The 26,103-nt window shown below is 42.3% G+C and overlaps 1 protein-coding gene across 1 annotated transcript in view; it reads left to right on the top strand.

Moving 5' to 3' along the window:
* NPAS3 (neuronal PAS domain protein 3) overlaps positions 1 to 26,103 on the top strand; it is a 984,386-nt gene that overhangs the window by 480,149 nt on the left and 478,134 nt on the right. The window contains exon 4 of the mRNA XM_045287648.1: positions 15,700 to 15,776. Within this exon, the coding sequence (XP_045143583.1) occupies positions 15,700 to 15,776 (77 nt within the window). The remainder of the gene's footprint in view (positions 1 to 15,699; positions 15,777 to 26,103) is intronic.

Raw genomic sequence — 26,103 nt, 5'->3', positions numbered from 1 at the left:
TGGTCGAGTCTGCCCTCAAAATCTATTTTTGGTATTCCCTGGGGACTTCATTGCTTTGCTCCCCTTGCTGCTCTGCTGCACACCCTGAGTGTTTCTCCCCAGTGTGGTTGGGTCAGATCAGGCACAATTCCTGCCCTGTCTCCATTGTTGAACCCCATAACGCTATGGGTCAGTGAGGGACATGTTTCAAGGTGGGGCCAGTCCTATGGTCCTCTCTGTGCATTGGCTGCTCTGAGCAGGAATATTGTCCTCAGGGCTTTGTGGGCCAGGATGTGTTCCACTCTCTCTTTTTCTCTTATTCCCAATTCATTTCCTCCTGTGTGCTCTGATCAGATGCGCCCTTCTCCCTGAGCTGTAGCTTCAGTGCTCTCCTCTGTAGTGCATTCTTCTGGGGGTAGGAGGGGGTGGTCCACGCAGCTGGAATTGGGGCTATCCTTGCAGACTTCTCTATTGGTTTGCTGCTTCAGCCTTGGTAGGTAACATTTAGCAGTCTTTTGAAAATGATACAGTTGTTTTACTCCACAGGATAGTAAATTAAGACATGTATAGAAAGTCCCTGACCTGCTGCTTAAGCAGAGCTGAGACCAGAAATCAAGATTTCTGTGTATTTGTGCCCTTTATCCTTTCCCGCCCCATTTTTTGGGGGGGGGGGGAAAGGACAGCTTTATTGAGTTATAATTGACAAAATTAGCCATGCATAATTAAGGTGTGATGTTTGCTCAGTTTTGCCATCCTTATTACATCCCAGAAGCCAAAACCACAATCAAGATAATGAACATCTCCAAAGACCAACTAGCTACTGAGTGTTTCTGACGTGACAGATCGGTTTGCATTTCTTCACCTCACCCCCATCTTCTTAACACTACTGAACACCATGGACGGACAAGCAAATAGGTCTTGAAAGAAATACAGCCACAGTGCTCCTTAGAAATGAGAACGACGAGACTTGGTCTCAGGTAGTTTGCACGTGCTCTCAGGAGAGTAGTCTTTGAGAAGACTTCGTGCTGAGTAAAAAGGGGGGCAGTGGAAAAGAGGAAGACCTTCAAGGCGATGGGTTGACACAGTGGCTTCAAAGGGGGCCAAACGTGACAGCTGTAAGGACAATGCAGGACTGGGCCGTGTGCCTTTCATTGTCTGTAGGTTCTCTGTGAGTCAGGAGTGCCCCAACAGCACCTAAGAGCACATGCATAGAGATTAAGACCATTGTCAGGGTCCTTGGACGGCCATGGCAGAGGAGAAAGCTAGGCTTGTTAATATACTAACTTTGGAAGTTCTCTCTAAAAAAATGAAGGAATTACATAAGACAGCCCACTTTATGGGAATCACTAGTTGACTTTTCAAGGAAAATAATGAGATGGCAGTAATGCTATGAATTCGTAGAAATAAAATTCTTCCAGGTGACAGCCCTGTTCAGAGGCTGAGAGTTCCTATCAGGTGAGTGGCCTCGGGAGGGAACAGTAGAGGGCAGCTAAGAGGGACAAGTTGGGGAAGCTAGCAAACATTTTGAATTCTCTTAGGACTGAAGATGAAGTTTATATATACAATATTCGTGAAATTCCAGGACAACTTGTCTTTCTTTCCTGCCACCTGGAAAATTCAACCTCAGTGAAGGTGAAATAACTGCTCCTGTGGAGAAATACTTATTGGAAAATCAAGACTTGCTTTCTCTTGCAAATAACAGTTCCTAGCCTCTTTCTTCATAAGCTTAGTCAAACTCCATTAAATAACACAATAGGAATGTGGGCTTTTTCTTTCCCGTTTCCATTGCTTGCCAGTGATTTATTTAATATTCTTTAGTTTGTACCTGATGGATAATAATCTCTGGCCATAATCTTCTATAGATATTTGATGGCTCTTGGCTGAGAGGAATAAATACGTATTGAGTTTGTGATCCGAGAGTTGCAGGGACTTCAAAAAGAATCCCAGATAGCTCCGCTGTCGATACGATTTGGAAGCCTTTGCTGGGGCAAGTGGTAAAGAATAGAGAACTTGGCTGCCCTGGCCCAGGAGTGTCCATCCACCTTGGCGAGTGAAATGATGGGTGCAACAGGTGATGGTGGGCCTCAAAATAGTAGCATGCCAAGATGTGGGCTTGCATATTTTACAACATCCTGGCTTTTTCTTAAGCTTGTATGTATGGCATCTTATAAAATCAGCAAGAAAATGACACCGGCAGTGGAGACCGGGGCTATTTGGAAGACATGCTTGATTTGCTTTGTCACACAGTGGAAACAATCAAGGAGGAGAAGATAGCTTTAAAATAATGAGCGTGCAGTACCAGCAGAATGTAAACTCATCAGCGGGGGAGGGGCGGTGGCAGAGGTTCCAGGGGGCAGTGATATCTTGATTTCAAGTGCATTTAGGCAGCTTTCCATACAGAAATATACTGAGGGAATTGGATTATAAATCATTCCGTTGCTTAGTAATCATCCCGAAACACCTGTTCTGCGATTGAGTTTCCTGAAGAAGCAGACCAGGCTACCCCAACAGGGGCCATCATTTTTTGTAGATTCGGGTTCTGTTAAACCATTGACTTTACTGTTTTATTTAAAATAGTGCGTTGCCTCCACCTCAACTTGACCTCAACTGATGGTGGGTGATTTCACACACTCTTTTGAGGGTTTCTGTCATCTCTGTTCATCTTGGTTTTTACGAGGGGTCGGGTCTAACGTGCAGCAGTCCCATGAAACACTCCCTGCCCTGCACTACTCCCAAAATCCTGGCTGTGTCTGAGCCTTTTGTCACGGCCGCTGTGTCAGTCTACCGTTTTGACATTCTTCCTGTTTTCCACTGACATTCTACTTTACCCAGCGTGAGGTTCAAGATGCACGCAGTCTTGCATCCTCTCTTCTCTGGAGCATTTCGGCTGGACTGCTGACAACTCGGATGTGTCCATTATTTTGGCCAGCTGTAGCTCAGTCAATCTTCTCATCAACACCATCATTCAAATGCATGACACTTCTTTAGTCTTTGTAACTTCACTGTCCAGTTTCAGCGCTCCTAGGAGGCGATCGAGTTCATGCTCAGACATTGCTTGATTCTTCTCGCTTTACACATCCTCAAGGCCTTTGCACAGAGAGCCACCAGGCTCTCTGCAGGGGATAAGATGGGCCTTCATTCTCCCGGGAAGAGTGGTGGTCTCTGAAGCTCAAAGGAGCACGTCTACCCTGTCCTACAGGTTCGCTGTAAGTTAGAATGATATTTCCCTCACTGCCTAGGAACCACCCTAACTCATTGTTTGCGCTTTCCATTTATCCTCAGGGTTGTCTGTGTTCTCTAAACAACATTCAACACGGTTGATGAGCCTCTCTTTGTAATCTTCTTCTCTTTCCTCATTCCACACACAGTGGTTCCCCTTTTGCTGTGTCTGTGGATGCAGAGACATCCCTGAGCTGGGCCCTAACCTTTCTCTCATTCTGCACATGATTTGTTGTGCCCACTGTGTAGATAGGGAAATCAAGCATACTTGTCAGAGACCTTGGTGTCCACATCCCTGAGAGCTACCTCCCACGTGTATGCTGAAGCCTTGAAGCCATGTCTGCTTAGATGTCGGGTCTCTTTCCTGAACCTCACTTCCACTGGACATATCCAAAGAGTAGCTCCTAAAGACCCCTCAAGTTCAACTTCTCATGTTTTTCTTAACATTTTCTCTCTCCAATATCTCCTCCCTCCTGACATTCATCATTTACTCCGGTGATGTCGTGGTTATGAATTGGGATATGACCCACACGGTCAGCAGTTCAAAACCACCAGGCTCTCTGCAGGAGGCTAAGATGGGACTTTCTCCTCCCGTGAAGAGTCGTGGTCTCTGAAACTCAAGGGAGTTGTTCTACCCTGTCCCACAGGCTCGCTGTAAGTTAGAATGGACTCAGTGACAGTGAGTTTGTTTTCTGTTTTTCTTTACTAAGCACAATGCTCTCTGGACTTTAACACTTACGTGTCTTTACACTTTAACTCCTTTCAGCAGATTTACCAACATATTTACTAAGGTCAGGTCCTTGTCATTTCCCCCCTTTACTACCCAATAACCATCTTTCTGTATTCTTATAAACACAGTTTTACACGATACATCATTAACCTGTTATGTAACACACCTGTGTGCTGACGGCTGTGCCCCACTCAGATGCTCTAAATGGAGGTCCATTATGTGGATGAACTGCGAGGTCCTTGTCAGTATTTGTGGTTTGTGAGATCATTCACGGTTTGCCCTTTGCTGTCAGACATTCCTTCTTTGCCAGGGACACTCGGACCGTGGTCTCCCATACCACACTGATGTGTGCCATTGTGTGCATACTGTTTTCCCTCCCTCCCTCCCGCCATCCCTGGCAGTAAGGCTGGGAAGTATCTACTCATGTCTTCCCCAAATATCCACTTTTTTTCTCACCTCTTTGAGCAACAGTGGAGGTGTACATTCATTTTCCTCTGATCCCCCAAGTAAATTTCCTTACTGCTTCTAAACCTAATATGCATCTCTCATCTTAGGGCCTTTGTGCGTCTCCCTCCACTCCCTAAAACGACACTGATTCCCTTACTTTATCCCTGTCTGTGCTCAGATATTCTGCCCTTGGGCAGTGGGGGTGGGGTGGGGGTCCGTTATTTCCCTAGCTAGTACAGGACTCCTTGTCACCATCTTTCTTCTCTCCTAGTCCCACTCTCTCTCTCTTGTTGGCGTTGGTCTCCAATAACAAGCTTGAGAGGCTTGTCAGAACAAAACATTCCCAGCCCTCTTCCATCCTCAAGCTCATGCATAGGCCTGACGCCATTGTGTTAGCTATTGTGTCTGCCTGGCCCATGTAGTGGCTCCCGTATTTTCATTGACCCTTTACTTTCTCAAACGCCCTTCTGCCAGTTTGCTGTTCTTTATGATATGTCCCAACCAATGTTGGGAACAACCTTGCTTCCAAGGAGTGTATTCTGGTTGTATTTCTCCGAAGGTGTTAATTATGTTTTATTTTTCATTCAGAAGCACTTCTTGTTAGGATAATTGCTGTTAGTACTGTTTCCTCCACTAGAATGTCAGGTTTGTGTGGCAAACTGTCTGCCTGTACAATCTTCCACTCATCGTTGGTAGAAGAAGGCACCTCGTCGACCCTCTGTATTTAGATGAGTACATTTGCAGTAACCTACAACCGGGCACAGGGTAAAAAGCTTATTAATATAAGGAACGTGGCGTATACAGTCAACCACAGTTAAATAGATTTCGCTGTGAGAACATACCAAACGGAAGGGGCCGTGGCTTTGGGAGCCGAGAAGGAAGACAGCTGGCAGACAGGGAAAATGACTGGCTAGTGGCGAAGTCCGTTCTCATCCGAATCCCGGTTCAATTATTATTCAGTTCAGATTTTTGGCAAGTGAAGCAGATTCTTTTCCAGAAAATGTTGATTGATTGCGCAGTTGTACCCACTTCATTTGCAAACCTTCATTATCTCTTTTTCCTTCCCCCCTCTGTCTGCGTTTAGAAGGGGCGGAGCGGCGTGTAATTCCACCGGGCAATTTTTGTGAATAAGCCAACGCACTGGCGGCTGCTTTCAGTCGCACAGTCTCCACACAGAATGCTTTCGGCACGTATTCTCTCTTGGCTGACTCTCTCTGCATTGGTTCATTGAGAGAGTCTTGCGCGATTCCTTACCGTCCATTCAATGAATCACTCGATCAGCCCCACAAAGGGCAGGGTGAACACAGGCCATATGTGGAGGATGTGCCCTTGTCTGAATCCACAGTCCATCCCTGCGTCTATAGGCGTCCCTGTGGCTCTGGGATTTCTGTGGAAACCAGCACATTTGATGGCTCAGGGTGGTTTCTCTGGGCCTCTCTCTGGTTGGCTGCCTTTGATAGGTGTGGTCTTACCGCTTTTCCATTGTTCTCTATTAATGGCAAGAGATTTGAGCTTTCTCAGACAGGCTCGGACTTTCTCCAGTCTTCCTAGGTATGCACACAGAGACTTGTGTCTGCAAGGGAGCATGCAGAAGAGACACGTGTGAAGAGCTTGTGACAGAGAAAGGCTTGAGTCTACACTCAAATCTAAACAACAGTTCCCCAGAGCGATGTGTCTTCCCCTGACTAAGTTTGATGGTGGCACTAGGACAGGCAGTGGCAAAGTCTATGCTGGTACATGTTCTCAGCGCCAAGCTTGGCAGAGTCTTGCCAGCCTGTTTAGAGATTCATGTAAACTGAGTTCTTCTTTCGTTTCTGTGCCCCAAGCAGAGGACCTGAAGGTCCCCAAGAGCAAGGCAGCCGTGGCTCTGTTGAAGGGAGCATGCCGCCTCCGATCTGCTCACATAAGCCAGACCTACCTGCGTACAGTGCTCAGTGACTACTGATCATTACATGAGCTTTCGTTGACAGAGCCCGCTTCGAGTTCCAGTGGGGTGGCTGTGTACACATTTACCTACTCGCATTATGTCTGAGCCAGTCAGTATCTTAAAACGGAGGCCAATTACTGCTGGAGCGGGCCGCGAGTGAATCCTTCAAAAGGAAATTCCGTGGGCAGTTGCCGACCCTCAGTGAATTGCTGGCTCCCTGCCAAAATACGTGTGAAATGTTTGCACTTTTCTGAGGCCTTGATTGCTGTCTGGCTTGCGGGCTTGATGGTGACACTGAAGATTGGAGATCAAGCCGCAGGAAAGGTGGACATGGGGACTCTGCACAGGGGTAATGTCCTAATCTGAGTGGTAAAATTGGGATAAATGTAGTTCATTTATGAAAGCCACCTTAGGCCCAACTTTAGATTTTCACAAGGAAGAGGGGAGTGGGCATGTGTTCAGTGCCTCCCATGGGCTGGTCACCGTGTCTAAAATGTTCATTCATTCATTCATAAGCTTTTAATAGGGGCTTTCTGTGACTTGGGCCCTATTCTTAAGACTACGGTTTAGCCTTGTACAAAATGATGCTCCTGGCTTCCTGAGGGTAACATGCTAATGGGCAAGACAGATAAATTGTCACTAAGTCCTAGAACAGGATATGGAAGGTCATGCTCACCTAGCCTCCCCATCCATAAATCAATCAATCCTGTTGCTGGTGGTGTAATTTTGACTCAGAGTAAATGCATAGGACCGAGTTGAACTTCCACATGAAGTTTACAGCCGCCAACTGACACATCATTGTCCTGTGAGAGTGGCTGCTGAATTTGAACTAGCATCCTTTTGGTTAGCAGCTGAGCAATTGACTATGCCACCAGACTTCCTGGTCCTTACAAAAGCTCTTTAAAGCATTAACCCTTTTACAAAAAGGCTGAGGTCCCCAGAGCCTGCTTGGTTCAAGCCAAATAATCAAATAAGAAAAATGCAAGATTTAAAACTTGTCCTTCCTGACTCCAAAATCCACATCCTTCACTCTGTGTCGAACTGTCTCCCAGTAATGCGATCCTTCCCCAGTGATCCTCCCTGTGTGCACAGAGAACAGGCACCATTCTGGGAACAAGCCCGGGGTCCTTGGCATGAGGGTCCTGAGTCATGTAAGCCCTCTTCCGAATGCTCGGATGAAAGAACAACCTGGTTGGTGACCCCGTTTCTCTGCACATGCTGCGCTGGGTGCTGTGCTGTAAATATGTGCCCCGGGGGCTTTGGTGCTGGCAGTGGTGTTAAAATAGAGAGGTAAATAGTAAAGAGGTGAAATTGTGATGGCAGGGTTTGCAGGGAGGGATGGATGCCGGAAGGCACAATCCTGTTGAGTCATGGGATTGACTTCCAAGAAGGCGCTAGGGTGGTAGGAGGGTCTAGCCCAGCAAGTGGCTGTGTGAGTGTGACCATCCAGCTGTATCTGTCTAAGGATAAGCTCCTTGGAGCAGGGCAAGGCAAGGAGCCTGGGCCCTTGCGTAAGAAGCTGTGTTAATGTGCATTTTCCCTGACCTTCACCTCTGCATGCAGCAGACCTTGGGACCTGACAGTGGGATTTCATTGTTTGAGTGAGCTCACAGGCCAGACTCTAGACTCGGAGACCTTGCCCCACTCTTCTCCACCCCCTCACTTAATGCATTGGCTTATGTGTCTGGCTCCCTACTAGACTCTGATCACTTGAAGGGGCAGGACTTTTTGTTTTTATGTTTTCTGTCACAGCCCCGCACAGAGCAGAGGTTGAGCATCCATGCTGCACGGACGCTTTGCTGTTGACATCTTAAAACATCTGGAAGTGGAAACAGGAACCTGGCTTACATCTTCAGCACCTATGTCAGACCCTTAATATCTCTCATAAAAGTGCACACTTACTCTTGGATGAGTAAATGTAATAGCATAGCCTGTGATTGTTGAGCTTTGGAAATTGGTCAGAGTGACTTTTTAATAGCAGACACTGTGTCCTTTGGGCCAATACCTCACCACTTCATGAAACTATTTATGGTGACCTTTCTTTTGGCAGAAAGAAAGTTGCTAAGCATCGTGCCAAGCATGGACATGGCTCCCAAAGTTAGAGAGGCCAAGAGATTGTGAATGAGAAGGGCTGACTATGGAAGTGGATGGTAGAAAAAATAAGTTTCAGAGAGCAAAAGACATTTCCTTCTTTCTCCCCCACTGACACATTACTTTCTGAAGATCTCAGGTGTGGTTCCCTGGGAAAGTATGCCCCGGGGAAGTCCCAGGGCGGGAGGGTGCGGGGAGTGGTGGCGGGATGAAGCATTAGACTAGAAGGATAAGGTTGTACCTTGCTGTGTTCCACATTTGTAGCAGATGTTGCCTAGGTCATACCGTGGCCTTTGGGGATGAGACTGAAAGATGATCAAGATAACAGACATGGGTGGACCTCTTCCCTCTACCAGCGAGTACTTCCACTTGGAGCAGAATTGTGACACTAATAATTTGCATGCCATTGAAGTCAGATGGAATAAGAGCAATAGGAAGCATCCATCTGAAAGGCTTTTAGAGACTTTTCAAAATGAAGGTGTAGTATATGATTCTTCTGTTTTTAGCGGGGTGAGATTTAGCATACGCCCTTCAAGACAAAAACAGAGATGATTTCTACCAATTAAAGGACATGTATGAAGCGTTCCAAAGTCGGTGTTATATTGAAATCCCACAGTTAATGCATCCGCTCTGTTTCTCCCTTTTAGAACTGTGGCCTGTATGACTAACTGGACATCCAGAGATGGGAATTAGCCAGGGTCCATCCTTCACCTTTTATGTATTTCTTAAAGAAAAGGGGAAATTTTCCATCGTCTTCACTCTGGAAAAAGCAAACCAAAAAGCCATACTAGTTGCGGTCAAGTCAGTTCCCACTGGTAGCAATCGTATAAGACAGAGTGGAGCTGGCCCCACAGCGTTTCAAGGTCATCAAATTTTATGGAAACAAAGTGCTACATCTTTCTCCCATGAGCAGCTAGTGCGCTTGAACCACTAACCTTTCAGTTAGTAGCTGAGAACTTAATAATACACCACTAGGGTTGTTTTCCCTCTGGACAGGGAAGTAAATGTTTTACGTTAAACTTGGTATCCAAAAGCAGCCGCTATAACACCGACTTATTGAAACTAATAAACATATCGAGAAGAGACTTAGATATCTTTTCAGTTGTTAGATTTAGTTAGTGACTGTCCTTTCTTTACATGCATTGTTTTTGAAATGATTGGAAAAGTGGAAATGAAATGACTGACGAGTAACAGCCCTTTGGCTGAACTGTGGATCATACTGCATTGTCCTGAGGCCCCATGCTCAGTGATGTCTCGGTCAGGGCTTTATCGTTTCCTCGGTGCTGTCCCACCCTCCAGACGCTTAGCCCACAACTGCTAGAATTCCACTGTCCAGGAAGTGGGTTCTCTCCTGAATATTCGTTAGCCTGTATGCAGCCAGTTCCCAGGAGGAATTGTTCAAGGCAGGTCTTGTTCCCCTTTCCGCAGCTTCAGTAGCTAACTCGGAAGTCTGAATTCCACACTGTGAAAGGAAAGAAGGGCGGGCAAAGGAGTCTTTGGAAATTGAAAATGTCTGCAATAAAGAAGTTTCTCTAACTGATTGCTCACCAAATAGAAGGAAACAGGGTGAAGAAATTTTACAGTACTACTTGGGTACTATTTCACACCTAGGGGACTTTGCAATTTTGGGGATAACATTTTGTAAAAATTTTAAAAGCCATGTGAATACTATTTGATTTTTGGAAGATGAAGAATTTGATACTTTCCATTGCCTAAACAGATCTGTTGACCTAGAGTTTTGTATGTTTTCCACTTGGTGCTTTACTAATCGAAACAGTGCAGATATGCATCTTTGAGAAAAGCAGATGTGATTTCTTTTTCCCAATTTCAGCAATTTCTTTGTATTAATATTTTCACAGTAATATCATTTGTCATGTTCCACAATGGATCTGTCCCACACTAGAAGAAATTTAAATGTGTGCTATGTCAAAGAATTTTGAATCAATATGACTTGTTCATGTTTCAATTATCACTGGATTAAGTGCCACTTCATATAAATTAAGTCCCAATATATAATTATGAAAATGCTATTTTTTATTTTTGACATCCAGTAAATATTCATTTTAAAATCCAATATGTATGTACTCCTAAATAAATGTTTCTCTCATGGGTTTATGTCTAAAGACATTCAGGTTAGGAATGATTTTTGTCTCTTCTCTGTTCTTCCTACCTTATAAAGAACAAAAGTTAATCTCAGTGAAAACACATTGAAAAATAATTGTTTTTAGAAATTTACTGGATCTATAGAGTGGAAACCCCATTTAGTGGTATCTTGTGACAACAGTTGTTGTACTAGTTAAGCTGGTCCCTAACACTAAGTACTTCAGTGTGTCTTCCCATCATGGCCTGGAATAAGCTTGGGGTCTAAGACATGTGCCAACACCAAGGACGTTGAAGTGGAAAAGAGACAAGTTGCGCACATGGGTAGCAGAGCTGGGCACACCCATTCCAACAGGATGATTTGGCCCCATATTAAATGCAAGCATAGCAGAGTACATTGTGATAGGCAAACACAGCTGCCCATATGGAAAGACATATAGGTGCACGTGCGCACACCCCTTATAGCCACCTGAGGCTCTTGGGAAACCACTCTCTGGCTTCTATGGCCCTACAGGGTGGGAGGCTTATTTAGAATCTTCAGGGGACATCCTTTGCCTTCAGTAGCTATGGAAGGACTCATTAAGCCTTCTCTACCCCATTCTTTCCCAGACTCTGACTGGACTTAGCTCGGTTGCTAAAGCCAAGGCAGTAATGTCTGCGGATTCCATTTAGCATGCTCCGCAGTCTCCCCTCCCCTCCTACGAACACGTCCCTGCCCCCGTACATGCAGCACACAGAAGGAAGCCATCAAAGCAAGAGCTTGAGAGCCAACAGGGCACGAAGCTCAGTTTTGCACTTGATGGTTGATTCCGTTCTTCACATATGCTCTGCAGAACTTTAAGGCAGCATATGTCTGTGGCATGTCACGCTGCTCTCTGCTGTGAGGGTGAGGGTGGGAGTGAGAAAGTACCCTACCATTGTCTTCTCTGACCATGCCAATTGTTTCTGAATAAGCCATCCATCGGAAATGCAGTTTCATACTCCTCTCTACTTTATACTCTCTTCTCAAAGGATGCCTTAAACAAGGAGACCTTCGCCTCATTCTGCCCGTGAGCTCCCTTCCTTTTGTGGATTCTCCTGGCTCCTCCTGCTCTGGAAGTGGGGGCAGGGAGGGTGCCGAAGGAAAAGGGCAGCGCAGGACCCAGGCATGTCGGGCCCCTGACTCGGCTGCCTTTCATGATGTGTGTCCACTGAGCTGTCCTGTTTCTGTTTTGTAATGGGTTCTTCTGTGGCAAGCTGACCTTTTGGCTGAATAGGTCAAGCTCCCGCAGAGCTCTAAGCCTCCGCCTTCCTCACGTCTGGGCCTCCCAAAGGTGACGAGCCCTGGTTACGGATGTGACTGCGGGCGTGTGGTCTGCTTCCCAGCAGAGTGATTGTCTGTAGGGCCGCCGCGGGGAATTCATTCTCAAAGCCACAATGTGAGCTTATGCGGAAGAGGCTAGATGGGGACGTTGTGCCGACATCGGTGAGGGACACCAACTTACATTTCAGGCTGTGGACTCCTTCACCTTCGTGAGGAGAGAAGGGCCAAATGCAAGGCCCAAATGGTTGCTCATCCTCTTTTGGATGTTTGAAAGGGACCATTAGGGTGTCTCTAGGTGGTTTTCAAAATCCCTTCTCTGTTGCTCTCTTCCCCTTAAAACCGGTGTAGCGCTTGGTGCTTTATTTTTAACTCTTGTGAAACGCAGTGCTGTTGTGTTTAGTTATGTGCTGGACCCAAGTTTATTTGAAAATGTTCAACATTGTTTTTCTTTGGGGCTGTTGATTAGCCCAATGCTCAGGTCATTTCATAACACTGGCTACATGGCTAAGCGCCCTGTGCTCAACATCTTGGTGCATGGTAGATATTTGTTAACTTTACTGCAGGATGAATTACTATGATTAAATCTTTGGTTTCTTTGTTTTTTAAAAAAATCATTTTATTGAGGGCTCATACAACTCTTATCACAATCCAGACATCCTTCCATTGTGTCAAACCCATTTGCACATTTGTTGCATCCTCATTTCCAAAATATGTTCTTTGGTTTCTTTTAACACTTTGAGGCAACCTTTGATTTATTTTATCAGTAAACTAATAAAATTAAGATCACATGTCTCACTTGATGTGAATGAAATATGACATCATACAAAATATGCATTAAATCCCAACTAATTAAAAAAATGTCAAAAAAAATCACATCTCAGTATCAGCGTGTATTAAAGAATCGCACATTCCATTTGTTTAGCAATACGCTATGGTGGTGTTTGTTAATTTAATTAATGTTCTTTAAATTTCAAAAAGTTGGGGTTTGTTTTTCAATTGAACAAACAGATCACTGGAATATGTCCGTAGATCAGATTAAATGAAAACAATACCTTGTTCAGTAATAAGTGCCCATTGTGTCCGTCCCACCCAGTAGCCTTAGAAACTGTCAACTTCTCAGACACAGAAATCTGCGAAATCTACGTAAGCAGCAGTGAGGACACTGGGTCTTACGATGGATAGGGCCATTCAATGCTTCTTCAGACATCAGTGATACTCTATAAAGTTAATGACATCAAAATAACTATATTGGCATTGCTCCAGAGTTCTCAGCTTATTGTCTCAACTATCAAAATGCCAAATACAACAGGATAAAAAGTCGGAGAGAGGAAGTACATATTTAACATCTATGCAGTTACCAATAATGCTAGTGCCCGAGCTGCACCCCTAGCAGGGCCTTAATGGGCTCCTGTTTAACATATTTATGTGGGTTGTAAAATTAGGAACTGTCATTACAGCCCCACATCACTTGTGTAAGTGCAAAACATATAAATCAAGAGAAGTTCCAGGGTCATAAAAATGCCATTGAATAGAAGAGCATGAAACTACTTACAAGTACTTGTGTATTAAGCTAACATATCCTGGGATGCACACTCGCATTTCTAGGGGATTTGAAGAACAAAGAGTAACTATGCGCATGGGCTACATGGATGTATGTTCCTATGAAGACGTGCAAACCAACGGCTAGCTAATGGGTTCTTTCAATAAAATTGTTATTTATTTGCAACATGTATTTAGAGAAGAGGCTAACCATTCAGGGGGGGGGGGGGGAGGTAGGAACAGAAAGGCCCTTCATGGCCATGCCTGTATCACTCTAACAACACCTTCTAGAAGTCAATTTTTCGAAGGCAGGTGAGCCATCTGTTGTTCCTGGGACAGTCCCCGCAACCTACTAGACCACAATCAATTCTTTGGACATGTCCGATGATATTTTGGACTCTAATTGCTCCCTCCGAAAGACAGCCGATTATTTTGAACTTTGGAATGGGAAGTACTGAAGTGCGCTCCAGCGATGGACTTCCACTCGGGAACTTTCTGAAGCATAAGGACTGCCTCAAAACACAGAGTGGACATTTTAGAAGTTTCCCAGCTTCCCCCTTCTCCCTCCCGAAACCGCCCATCGTGCAATCTTTAAAAAAAAGGCTGCAGATTTTATTCATGTGGGATCATTCGCACCAAGCTACCATAATGTGCAATTAACACTCTAGAAACTGAAAACAGTATTCAGCAAGACAGCTGCATTATCAAAATTGCCAAAGGAATTTTGAAGGGAGTAATGTGCATGTTAGAATAGGAAATTAATCAGAAAACCCACGCGTGCACACACGTCTTAAGTTTATCTGAATATTAAACTTTTAGAAATTGATTCCTTTACTTACATCAAAGATTAATCTTAGCATAGGAAAACTGACTCGTCTGTCTTAAAAATATTACTTGTGTGCTTTACTTCTGAACCAAATGGAAAAGGTTATAGGGGAGCGCTCTAAGAGCCCTTCCAGTGGAAATCTTTGATAATACTCATTCTTCAATTACATTTCAAAAAATTTTCCATTGTTTAAAAAAAGCCCCTTTTTCACCTTGCCAGCCGGAATGACCCTTCACACCCTTGCCGTTTTCAGAGTGCGCTTGCAGACATGCAGACACTAACTGAATAGCAGGGGTGAACGCCTCACTTTGGCATGGCCCAAGAAGCATAAATGCATTTACCCCCACTAAGCTATGGATCAGACTGACGGACGCAGCCACTGAAATGAAACCAGATGATCCCAGCACCCTTTCACTGGAAATGTCTTGTCAACAAGCTGAAAGTATTTTTAGAAGTAGGATAAGGGGGGAGGGGCTGATTTGCTTTTCAGTTTGTGATGTCTGTGTTGGTGGGGAACATCCATTTGAAATAAAATTTTTAGGGAATGCAAGTTTACTTGTTAAAAACAGATACCATAGCTAAACACGTTCTCTTCGGCGTCCCTATAAACAAAACCAGTTTTCTTGACCGTGAGAATTTTTACAAAGTAGAGGGAACAAAGATGTCCAGAAATTTAAAATCCAATTAGGACCACATATAAGACAATTGTAAAGAAGAGGGCCTCGATTTTACATTAAGTCCACGTGTGTCAAGGGTTGGGGGGCTCTGTGAGTAGAGAAGGGATCTACAATCAAAGCGTGAGGTTATGCTGGCAAGAGACTGAGTGCTGCTTAGAGAACAGGGCTGCTCCATGTGCCTCCAGTTAAGGACCCATCACCAATCTGCTAGAGGGCATGTAGCGAAGAGCATACCGGAACTTCTCATCGGATTTTAGGAATAGTTAAATGTTAATATTCAGTGAAAACATAATCCAGCCACTCTGATATACGAATGTTGCTCATTAATTAAAGTCTCAGTGCAATTCAATTATAGCCAACATACTGTGAAATTTCAAGAGAGTTATTACATTTAATATACTAAAGTTAAAAAGAAATTAGCAGCCTAAAGGATATGAAAAGTTTAGGTTTCTCTGAGGGAGGAAAATCAACGTGTATATGCTTTAAAATGTCTATATCCTAATGTTAGGAAACAGTTTATGAGTTGAGTTTTAAAACAATCTTGTAGGTTGTGATAGATGAAAGTGGGAATTAAAAAAGTTCGAAGGTTGCTTATCATTTTTAATGCTTCTAGAAGTTGATATACTGAGTGGAAAATTTATTCTAGGTTTTGCATATGCTCAGACAATGCAGTATAAAAATTAGCGTTGGGTGTTGTGTTTTTTTTTAATTTCATTGTTAGAGTAACTAACTACTAATATAATTAGAGATAAATTAAGTTGGAGATATGCAATCTGAGCTTCAACTTAATTCTTTCCCCCCTCTTCTCTCCCTTCTTTTTTTCCTTCTTCCCTTTTTTTGCTTCTTTCTTTTAAGTTACAGGTGCACAACGAAGGAGGAGCCCCAGTGCACTCGCTATTGAAGTATTTGAAGCACATTTGGGAAGTCACATTTTACAGGTACCTTTAAAAGCAATTTGCTTATAATTCAACCACAAAACCCCATATGTTTTGTACATATTTTAAAATGTTTTAATTTTTCCAATTATGCATTCATTTGTTTCATATTGGATTTGTGAAATTCTTATGAATTCATTTTTTTCTTTTTAGAAAGCCATTCCTTGAGAGAATATTAATGAGAGGGGAGGGCAAGTATTGTTTGTGCTGTGATGATTTAGATGACTTGCACTATTTAGCTAATGTGCAGTGTATAGTAGCTGGCTGCCCCCAGACTGACTGTGTGTGCACTGTGTTTGTAATTGGACATGTGTGTCTTTAGAGCTACGTATTGTTTTTGGAAGAATAGCCTTATGTTGTGAAAGTACCGTGACATTTCTACATGTTGTCAAGTTTCAATTTTTCTTTGCTTGAGTGTATTCTTAAATACTCTTCATTTTAATGCTCACCTCCTCAAGTTACAAAGGTTGTCAAGATGAAATTTAAAAGCGCATATTTAAATAAAAGGAGACAGATAATAATAGATTTTGCCAATGAATTTCATGACAAACAATAGGCTTTTCCATTAGAACTGTTGTTTTTTACTCTAGTGATAATTCATCCCAAATGCAGCATCTTTGTTTATTAAAAACTATTCTTAAGAACTTTCCAAATACATGTTCCCTTCATCTACGGATAACGATTCTACCTGGTTTCTGCGTTGAGGACAAATGATATCTTGGTCAAACAACCTTTTAAATACAAGTTGGCTTCTAAAAGTTCATGGAAATTTTTAAATTAAATGATAATGAAATGTTTCCAGCCCCTTTGAAGCCTTACATGTAAGAAACATTTTGAACACAGCCTTACAGAAGTAGACATACTTGGACTAGTTAGGTGATTTACTGGATCTTGAAAATGTGGTTATTTTTTTCTTTCATAAATTTTAAGATAAAATTTTTGAAACTCCAGATTCTTGTTCATTCAGAGTTTTACAGTGGGCTCCCCAATGCTTTTATTTTCTAGAAAAGTGTCTTCACCAGGTGTGCTCCATCAAAAGAAAAAAAAAGTCCCCAGTCAAATCCCAGGGGGTTCCCAAAGCAGTGTTTAGATTGTCAGGATCTCGGAAGACATTGGAAGTGCAGCTTCTTGGAGGCTGTTATAGATCACTGAATTAGAACCTGTAGGGTGAAGTCCAGTAATTGGACTTATGAGTCTTATGAACTAGTTTAAAGTGAGTTTGGTCTTTTATGAAGTGTAAGATGTCACAAATCACTTTTGGAAGTTTTAAGTTCCTGAATGATCTTATAATCAGAAAACCTGGAAAGTTTTTTTAATCTCATATTTCTTTCCCTCAGTATATGTGAACATCCCACAGCAGTGAGATCTCTTGAAACAAACCTTGAGAGATACCATTCTCTTATGCACATACAATGTTGAAGTATCTGGGTGTGTAACCTAAGATTTATTTCAAGAATGTAGAAAGGGTCATACTTCTTTCTAAATCCTTAAAATTCTATTTGATTTTTTTCCTGTTCTTGCTTTGTTGAGACGCTACTTTTTAAGTTTTGTATGAACATTTATATTGTTAGATTCAGGTGTAATTCAGGATCACTTCTGTTTATATTCTGAAATAACGAGAGAAATCCCTTAAAGAATAACCCTATGCTATTAATTTTTGAATTGTATTTTTATCGATTTTACTTGGCTCTAGATTCTTAGCTTAGGGGTTTAAGAATTTAAAAGTAAGACAACATTTAGGAATCAGAATTGAGCGTAAAACAATAAGTTCAATATTAGACTGAGGTAGAACGTCTGTCCCACATGTCAATCTAATAGTGCGCTGTACTGAGTGCAAAGAAGACTGAGGAAAATGAGCCTGGGAAGCTTCTTCCTCTGAAGCTGGCACAGCCGCATTCTGCACCAAACATTAAGAAATGAATGTACACCTGATGTCACCTGAAGTGGGACAAGCAGCCTGGTGAAAGGGCTAGACTTGATTCTAAAGGAGGCAAGGGGTCTTGGTAAAGTTTAGTTTCAAAAAACACATTTCCCAAAAGAATTACTAAGGCCCTTTTTATATTTGAAAAGTCCGTTCACTAATACACTCTACATTGCTTCATAGTACGGAAAATAAGGAGAAAAAGATGAGAGTTGAACAGCAGGGAAAAATCAACTTCATGCAAGGACATTTCTAAATGCAGCTGTCCGCATTTGGAATACGTCCAGAGTCATTGCTTTATTGGTGTGCAGATAGCATTGGTATGAGATGAATTGGCTTGATGGCATTGGGGGTTTTTTTTTGTTGTTGTTGTTGTTGTTTGGATAAGGGTATATTTGAAGGAAAACTTTAAAGAATGTTAAGTGTCAAAGTGCGGTTCGACTAGGTAATCTTCAAGTTGCCATGGAAACGAAAGCGTCTTGCTTGAGTCTAACCAATGGGTCTGTGGCCAGGGCACGTGCACCTTCTCCTTACGTACCGAGTTACACTGCCAAAGCCTAGGGCGTTGCACAAACATGGAGGAGGATCACAGGAGAGTCATGACCCAGCCACGTTGCCACATAACTTAGTCATCTTGGCCAAGGTTACTCTCACCTTGTACCTCCATTTTTGCTACTGCCGGACAGATGCCTTTCGTGTGCAAAATAGTCTGATAGTAGATTTTTTTTACTGTTGTAAATGCTAAATTTAAGATCATAAGAGTATAAAAGAGTCGGTTTATATTTTTTCTCAAAAGGAAATACTGGAAATGTGGTTAGGAAGGGAAAGAGAAGCAGTAGAAATATGGAGGGCCACCCCAGGGTATCTAATTAGCATCTAATTAATTACCTTGCCTCCTAGGAGAGAAGCCCTGAAACTCACAGATCTATGCCAATGCCACATTCAACAACACGCCAGTCATCTGCAAGGATAATGGGGTTCCCATATTCGCTTTGATGAGGGGCTGTGATTGACCCGAGTTGATAGTTGAAGATTAGAGTGAATACTTCCGTCCCTTTTGCCCACCTCCACTTTCCCCTTCTGTTATTTGCCATTGCTTTACTAAAAACCTATAAGCAGGTAGGCATAGTTTCTGACCCCATATTTGATAGTCATCTAAGTAAATCAAGTTTCAAATGCCTGAAGAACAAATTTCACTGTGCTGGGCACACAGCAGCTGGTCCTAAGAGCCAGTGGAGGACAAGGAATCAGAAGGCCTCTTAATGCGAGATCTTCCCACAAATCAAGTGCTATGAGCTGCAAAAGAGTAATGTTCTAAGTTTGCCTAAAGCATCAAAGGAGACTTACTGACATTTTTGAAGGATGAATAAGCTTATTAGGTAAAGAAAATGGATGACTGCCCAGCAAAGAGAACATCCATGTAAAAGCCCAGGGGTGGGGGGTTAGTAATAGTTTGCCCTGTTCATGAATTCTAAAGACTCTTGACTTGAGTCCAGGGGAACAGAGAGGGGCTGAGCCAGAGTAGTCCCAGGGGGCATGTTGTGGCGGGCCCAGTGGCCACACAGGGACCTTTGGATGCTGTTCTGTGACCCGCACTGGGCTCATGGAGAAGACCTTGACACAGGAGAGTGACAAGATATGGATGGGCTTTTTTTCCCCCTTTTTTTCTAGAGTTACCATAATAAACAATATGTAGTATGTCTTTGAGGATGATGTAAAAAGAGACCATTTACGAAATGATAACAGTCCAAGACAGAGAAAATAAACATGTCCTCCAAGGTAGAGGCTCTGTGATTAGAGGCACAAGTGTGAAACTGGAATAGAATCCCTGGCACATGACTGTTAATTATGTACGAAAAGCTAGGGGAGTCATAGGAGTGAATATGGAGCACAAGATTTCCATATGGATAACTAGCTGTCTGATGATACGTAGCATTCGAATAGGTGAAGCAGACGCATTGAAACAGCCAGTTACAATGCGCTAAGCAGTGGGAAGCTGGGATGGGCTCAGGCTAGGGTTGAAGGAAAAGAGGATAATCGCTAATCACTAGTGTATAGATGAACGTTTCCTGTCCAGTCCTGAGTGGCGGCCCATGATAAAAATGTAGAGCAAAGAGATATGGCTCGAGAAGAAGTATCCCTGGGCATATCATCATTTAAGAGAAAGACAGAAGATTGGGAGAGAGTAATCGGGTGGTGGTGGGGACTTGGAAAACAAAGGTAGGGTGTATCTGAAGGGAGAAGTGTTAGTATGTCCAGGTTATTAAGGTAACCCCCGGACAGTCTGTACTTGAGCGCTGCAGTAGGATTTGTTAGAGGTGCTTTAGAAACAGTTGCAGTAAAGTCCTAGACACCTAAGGTAAACTTGAGGTGTGATAGAGAGTAAAGCAGGGTCCGGATGCTGGTGGGGAAGGAAACGCAGGAGATGGGAAGATCGCATCGAGGGGCATTTTTGCTTTTAATACAAAAGGGTGTGTTTACATATTGGGATTCTCATGGGAACACATATTTTGTGTGTATTGGAACAAATATGGAAAACTAACTCTCTTGGCCAATTATATGCTCTTTAGCAATCAGCTTTGAAAAGAATCAATAGCTAGTGTTTATGTCTGTAACAAGGAAGAATAGGCTTTCATTGTTTATAATGGCTAAGCTATATTTGTGGCTGTAAATGTTCCATAAGTTATTTAACCAGTTTCATGCCATTAGGGTATTTTGATTATATCAATACATTTGTTTATTAATGCAAATATCGTGTGATATATGCCTGTGTGTGTGTTTAAATTAGAAAAATTAAGTCATTTGAGATTAAACTAACTGGATCTTTGTTATGTAATAAATTTCATGTATGGAACTAGATTCCCTTCTTATATCACCATTGATGCTCACGTGGTTTGATACAACTTAAAACTGAGTAACCTGACTTAAGAAACTTAAATGACTAGTTCAATGATAAGTTGGGACTTAAATCCAGGATACTAACTAGATTATACCACTTTCCCAACAAAAGGGGTGTTTTTAAAGATAGTGGCAATTAAAGGAAAGAGTTAAGCCATTTATATTTAGAGCTAACATTCTTAGAGGGCAGATTGGTTTTGAAAGGTAAACAAGAGGTCACTTTGGAATACCTGGGGATGATTCAAGAAATGCCTATGGCTTCACTGTACCAGGGACCAAGATTCCTTTCTACCTACACGCGTATTCATGTTTCACTGAAGTTCATAGGAAGTCCCCTGTAATTACAGGATTGCAGTGAGGGACGAGGGTTTTTTCCTGTTTGCTCACGATTGCTCAAATCTTTGGTTGTGTCCACTCTGTGCATTTTAGTATACAGATTCAGTTCTCATGTCATATGTATGTGTGTGTGTTTATATATACATACATACATATATATATGTATATATATTTCCTAGGAGAATATATACATTATCCTAGGAGACTATATCTATCTATTCTCCTAGGAAATGAATAAATCCTGATGTGGGATCCCTTCAAATTTGACTTCTTGTCTCCTGAGAGGAGGCAAACAAATCTAAGCTAATGGTTATTTGTATGTAGTCAGGGCCACTGCCAGGCTTAGCATATGCTGCATAACCGTGGGGCTGCCTTGCGAACCCACACGCAGCTGCGACCAGTCCTCAGACACAATGAATGGGTGGCAGTTTCAGGCATGCAATCCAGGGAAGGGTGTCTTTGGTAGCAGAGTTGAGACTTGAGCGGTGTATGTCTTGCAGCTGCAAGGCTATGAAATACACATCCTTCTATTGAGGCTGAGTAGAGGCATTTCAGTTCACTGTATTCTTGTGGGCTTGTATTGATCAGCGGAAGAGCAGGGAGTCAGCAGGCCAAGATTGGGAAGTGCGCTGGGAATTGCTGCTCAGTAGAAATCCATGCACTTGAGGACGGCATCGTTGTGTGTGGCCTTTTTCCTGACTAGAGTACTCTGACAAAGCACACCCACTTGCTCAGAGCACCCGCTTTCCCTTTCCACGGGTGCCTTAATAAGAGGAGATAGGATTGGAATTTATTTTTAGTTTCCCAATTTGAGCAACCAGGAAGAGAATTCATATTTGACTTTAGCAGATTTAATAAAACACAAAATGGTAACAAGAGTCATCTTTGTAACACATGAAATTAAATAGTGCGCGCCTTTCCCTTAGGTGTCATTTTTATGAATGGAGTATCTTAATTATTTGCATGCCCTTGGCAGAAGGGTTACATTTTTTTCATTCCGTAAATAATGCTTATATAATTATTATAAAAAATTATAGTATTGTATTTGCATACTCCCCATTAATGCTGTTTCATTCACCTCATATCACAGGTGTTAAAACAATCAGATCAAACCTGATACCTGGATGATTTTCAAGATTTATTTTTATACTTGGCCTCTGTAAATTATGGTGAAAGACAGGAGGGGAATGTATACATTTTTTTCTGATAGCGTGTAATGCATGGTTTTCCTGATAGCAATTAAATACTTACAACATAATTGAAGGATAGGATTTATCCTTGGTGGTTCAGTGGGTACACATCAGGTAGCTCACTGCAAGGCCAGCAGTTTGAAACCACCAGCTGCTCTGCGGGAGAAACGCCTACTTTCTACTCCCACAAAACACTCCAGTCTTGGAAACGCACCGGAGCAGTCCACCCTGTCCTACAGGGCCATTATGAATCAGGATCTACTAGATGGCAGTTGTTTTAGAAAAGAAATAAAATGTTGTATTGAATGAACATAACCATAAGAAGTACCCCTCCTACGTTTCACCATGATTTACAGAACCCAAGGATAAAAATAGCCCTTAGACGGCTTCCATTTCTCAGGTCCGATCTGACTGCTAGAACACCTGTGATGTGAGATAAAGTGAAGCAGCATTAGTGGGGAGGATGCAAATACAATGTCATACATGAGTGAAATGGTAATGCATTTCAGTGTTTAAACTTAGTTTCGGAAAAATGAAAACAATATTCTGTAGGAAATGTTCAAATAGGAGGTAATATTGTCAGAAACACGTTACTCATGTGCTCCTGTTGAGTTTAGCTATCTTACGTGAGTACTCCTATATCTATGCCATTGACCCTAGGTTATTCCTCGTCATTAAAGGATTTTTGCATTGGTCTTAGAATATGCCAGCCCTAAACTGAAAGAGAATTCCCTGGATCAGCCTTTTGTGGGAGACCAAGACCAACAGAAAACTCCAAAACTTTCTAAAATTGTTGCTCCTCTTCACTGGTGTCACGTGGACTCTAACTCAGCGTCACCCTTGTGTACAACAGAATGGAGCCCTCCCTGAATTTCTTTGACTGGAATGGAAGAGCAAAGCCTGTCCAGAATGGTGGTGGGATTCCCGGTCTGCCCCACCATGACTGGGAAGATGGTGGTTTTGCAAAGGTCATAGAAAAACACACGTATGGCCATCTCTGAGCAATACCATTTTATTTACAGGTCCGGATGTAGTGATTACAGTCTCAGGAACCTACAGGGCTAGTTCCGTTTTCTTTTACAGGGTTGCTATGAGTCGGAATTGACTCGATGGCGGTGAATTTGGGTTGTTTTGTTGTTGTTCATTAAGGTAGTAAGGAAGAAGGAGAATAAAGCTCACTGCTATGGAGTTCATGGAGGAGAGCACAGTAGAACTGCCATTGTGGATTTCTGAGGCTGTAATCTTTAAGGAGCCAGACAGCCTCAGCTTCCCCCATTGAGTGGCTGGTGAGTTTCAGCCGTCCACCTTGGGACTAATAGCCCAACACTTAATGCAGTATACCAGCAGAAGAAAGTTAAAATACACCTGTTTTTGCTTGTTTACCAGTTCTGTTTTTCTTTGTTTTTTTACTTGTTAGCCAAAGTGGTCGATGATTTTTTGTGTGACTCAGGTTGGCCTCTGTGAAATGTCAGACTTCAATAAATGTACTCTCTCTATCTCCACACCTTCAACCATGGGAGACAAGGGGGGGGGGTGGTCTCAAATAAGAGACTATTTTCCAGAAGATTTTATAGATCAGCTTTCGAAAAAATCAGGTCAGGATTTGCATTTACATTTCCACGTTTCTATTATCAATTACATTTTGAAAATTAAGTGCATGCAGTTGAATTATAACTATTTGGTTTACATTCCATTTTGGTCCTGTAGAATCATTATTAGACAAATGAGAACATAGTAGTTTTATATCAGAAATACTTAAAAATTTGTGCTTGATTTAATGAAGCAAAAATGAATCGTATTGTCTGCCATTTTACATTTTCATGATTGTTCAAGTGTTTCAAGACACAGTCTTGCTCCAGTGTCTGAGACGGAGCCAATTGTCGAAGCCTAGGTTGAAGATTCTACAGAGAAAACAGGAACTGACCAGAAAAAGGAACTGTTCTTTAAGGGTGAAGCAGGGGGATAAAAGGACAACCAAGCCTCCTGCCAGTAATCCCTGTTCCCAGAGACTCCGTAGGACAGATGAGGACTGCCCAGTGAGATCCCCAAGACTTCATCCTTCACAGGCGACCGACAGGTTTTCCCCGGTTATGCGACTGGAGGGCTGGAGCCATCCATCTTTGATTAGTGAGTCTCAACCTATGGTTCATGACCAAGCGCTTAAGGACTCCCCTGACCCCTGCTACATCTGCTGTGGTCCAGGTCGCATGTCGTCTCAGTTTGCAGAAGAAAAGTAAATGTACCTGAAATAGCTCCAGGGCTGAGGAAGGCAAAGGACAAGTTATTACTGTATTAATATTCTGCCTAGCCAGGTCCGCATTCCCTTTACATTTGATGGTAGTATTTCCAAATGACAAATGAGTGGTGTCTCCCAGTTCATTTCCTGTTTGATGGACAATTTGCAATTCCACATTTTCATTTATTTCACTGGAACTTTCCAGTAGAAAAGAAAATCTCTCCAGAAAAGTTGCATCCTCTAACTTACTCCCGATGGCTCTTATTGGCAAAGTAGGAACTTGCTGGACATCTGTGCTCTGATAAAATTTAAATTATTTTAAATAATAGAAGCATTTTGAAGGAGTTTAACTGTGATAAAGAAAGGTGAGTGACCCTATAATCTCCTTATGCTCCAGAATGGTAAGAAAATGCAAAACTAAATATAGAAAAAGAGAAAGTTAGTGAATATATTTGCATATGCAAATTATCTTAATTGATACTGCTTGCTTCTACAGGGATTTTTCATTACAAACTGGAGTGCTACATTGTTCAGCTCATATTGAGTAATTTAGTAACTAATGAGACCAGTTTGCACTAATTTGCATATGATAAATGAGCTTAATTGCAGTAAATAACTTGGAGGCATAATTACTTAATTTTCCTGTGTTGCACGGCTTTTAAGTTCACGTATGAACAACTCAAGATAATTTTGCATATTTAAATTAGTTGCTTTAAAATTTTCTTGAATAAAAAAAAACACACCTTATCAATTGAGCTGTAAAACAATTGAATGTAAGGTTTATAGTAATTTTGTTTGAAAAGAAAAAGCAGAATTTTCCTGTCTGTTGTCCTTTTCCCACATCCACACCTTAAATAAGATCTCAGCATTGACATTTAGAAAATGTTTTTAATGGTGAAAGTTAATCCATATTTTCTATTAGTAACGGATCTGAGTTTAAAGATAAATATGTGTAGGCATGCATTGAACTTTTGAAGCAAAGTTTATCAAAGATGCGCTGTGTCCATGATCTGATTTGGCAAACTAATATCGAGTGAAGTTGTCAATTGGCTCGTTCACTTGCCATGTGCATTGCATCTGAGCTGCTGGATTTTGATGAAGTAGACATCACTCCAACCTGAGCATGTACTTTCTTTCTAGATTAATGTTTCATACTTACAGAACGGCTGTCATCAGAGTCTCAGTGTGGTTTGCCAAGAATGATCTCACTCTCTTCACTGTAGTTCCAGAATATTTGTGTTATCAAAATAGTCATTCCCTACATTGAAAGCCCAAAGCACACGGAGGTGGATGGGTAACCTTTATTTCACAATATTGCATTGCCTTAGATCTGTACTTTGTAGGAAAAGTATAACTTAGTATCCAAAATTAACTTCTTGAACCACATAGAGATCACGGTCCATCTGAGAACACATTTGACAGCTGGGAAAGCATAGAACCTGCCATTCAAAGGAAAACCCCAGACCACTGTTGCCTGGTCTCCCGGGGCTTTTCATTTGGCACAGTAGAAGAATAACTGAAGAAACGTTTCCGAAAAGATCCCACTCGATACATTATAATCTAGCCCTACTGCCTATTGGAATAGACATTCTATTCCTCTGTTCCTCCATCCCTCCGACGGGGGCCAAAGCAAGTGCTGATGTTGGGACATTCAAAGTGCAAAAATGTCGTCCTTCGCCAGAAATAAAATGAATGAACGGATGAATTACTTCATCCTTATGCCACAAGGTCCTGTTAACTCCAGTGCAA

This window comes from Echinops telfairi, unplaced genomic scaffold (assembly GCF_000313985.2).
Source record: "Echinops telfairi isolate 266 unplaced genomic scaffold, ASM31398v2 ScPeMD7_18;HRSCAF=68, whole genome shotgun sequence".
Taxonomy (NCBI): domain Eukaryota; kingdom Metazoa; phylum Chordata; class Mammalia; order Afrosoricida; family Tenrecidae; genus Echinops; species Echinops telfairi.
Note: the sequence above shows the minus strand (reverse complement) of the source record. Positions and strands in the feature narration are given on the sequence as shown.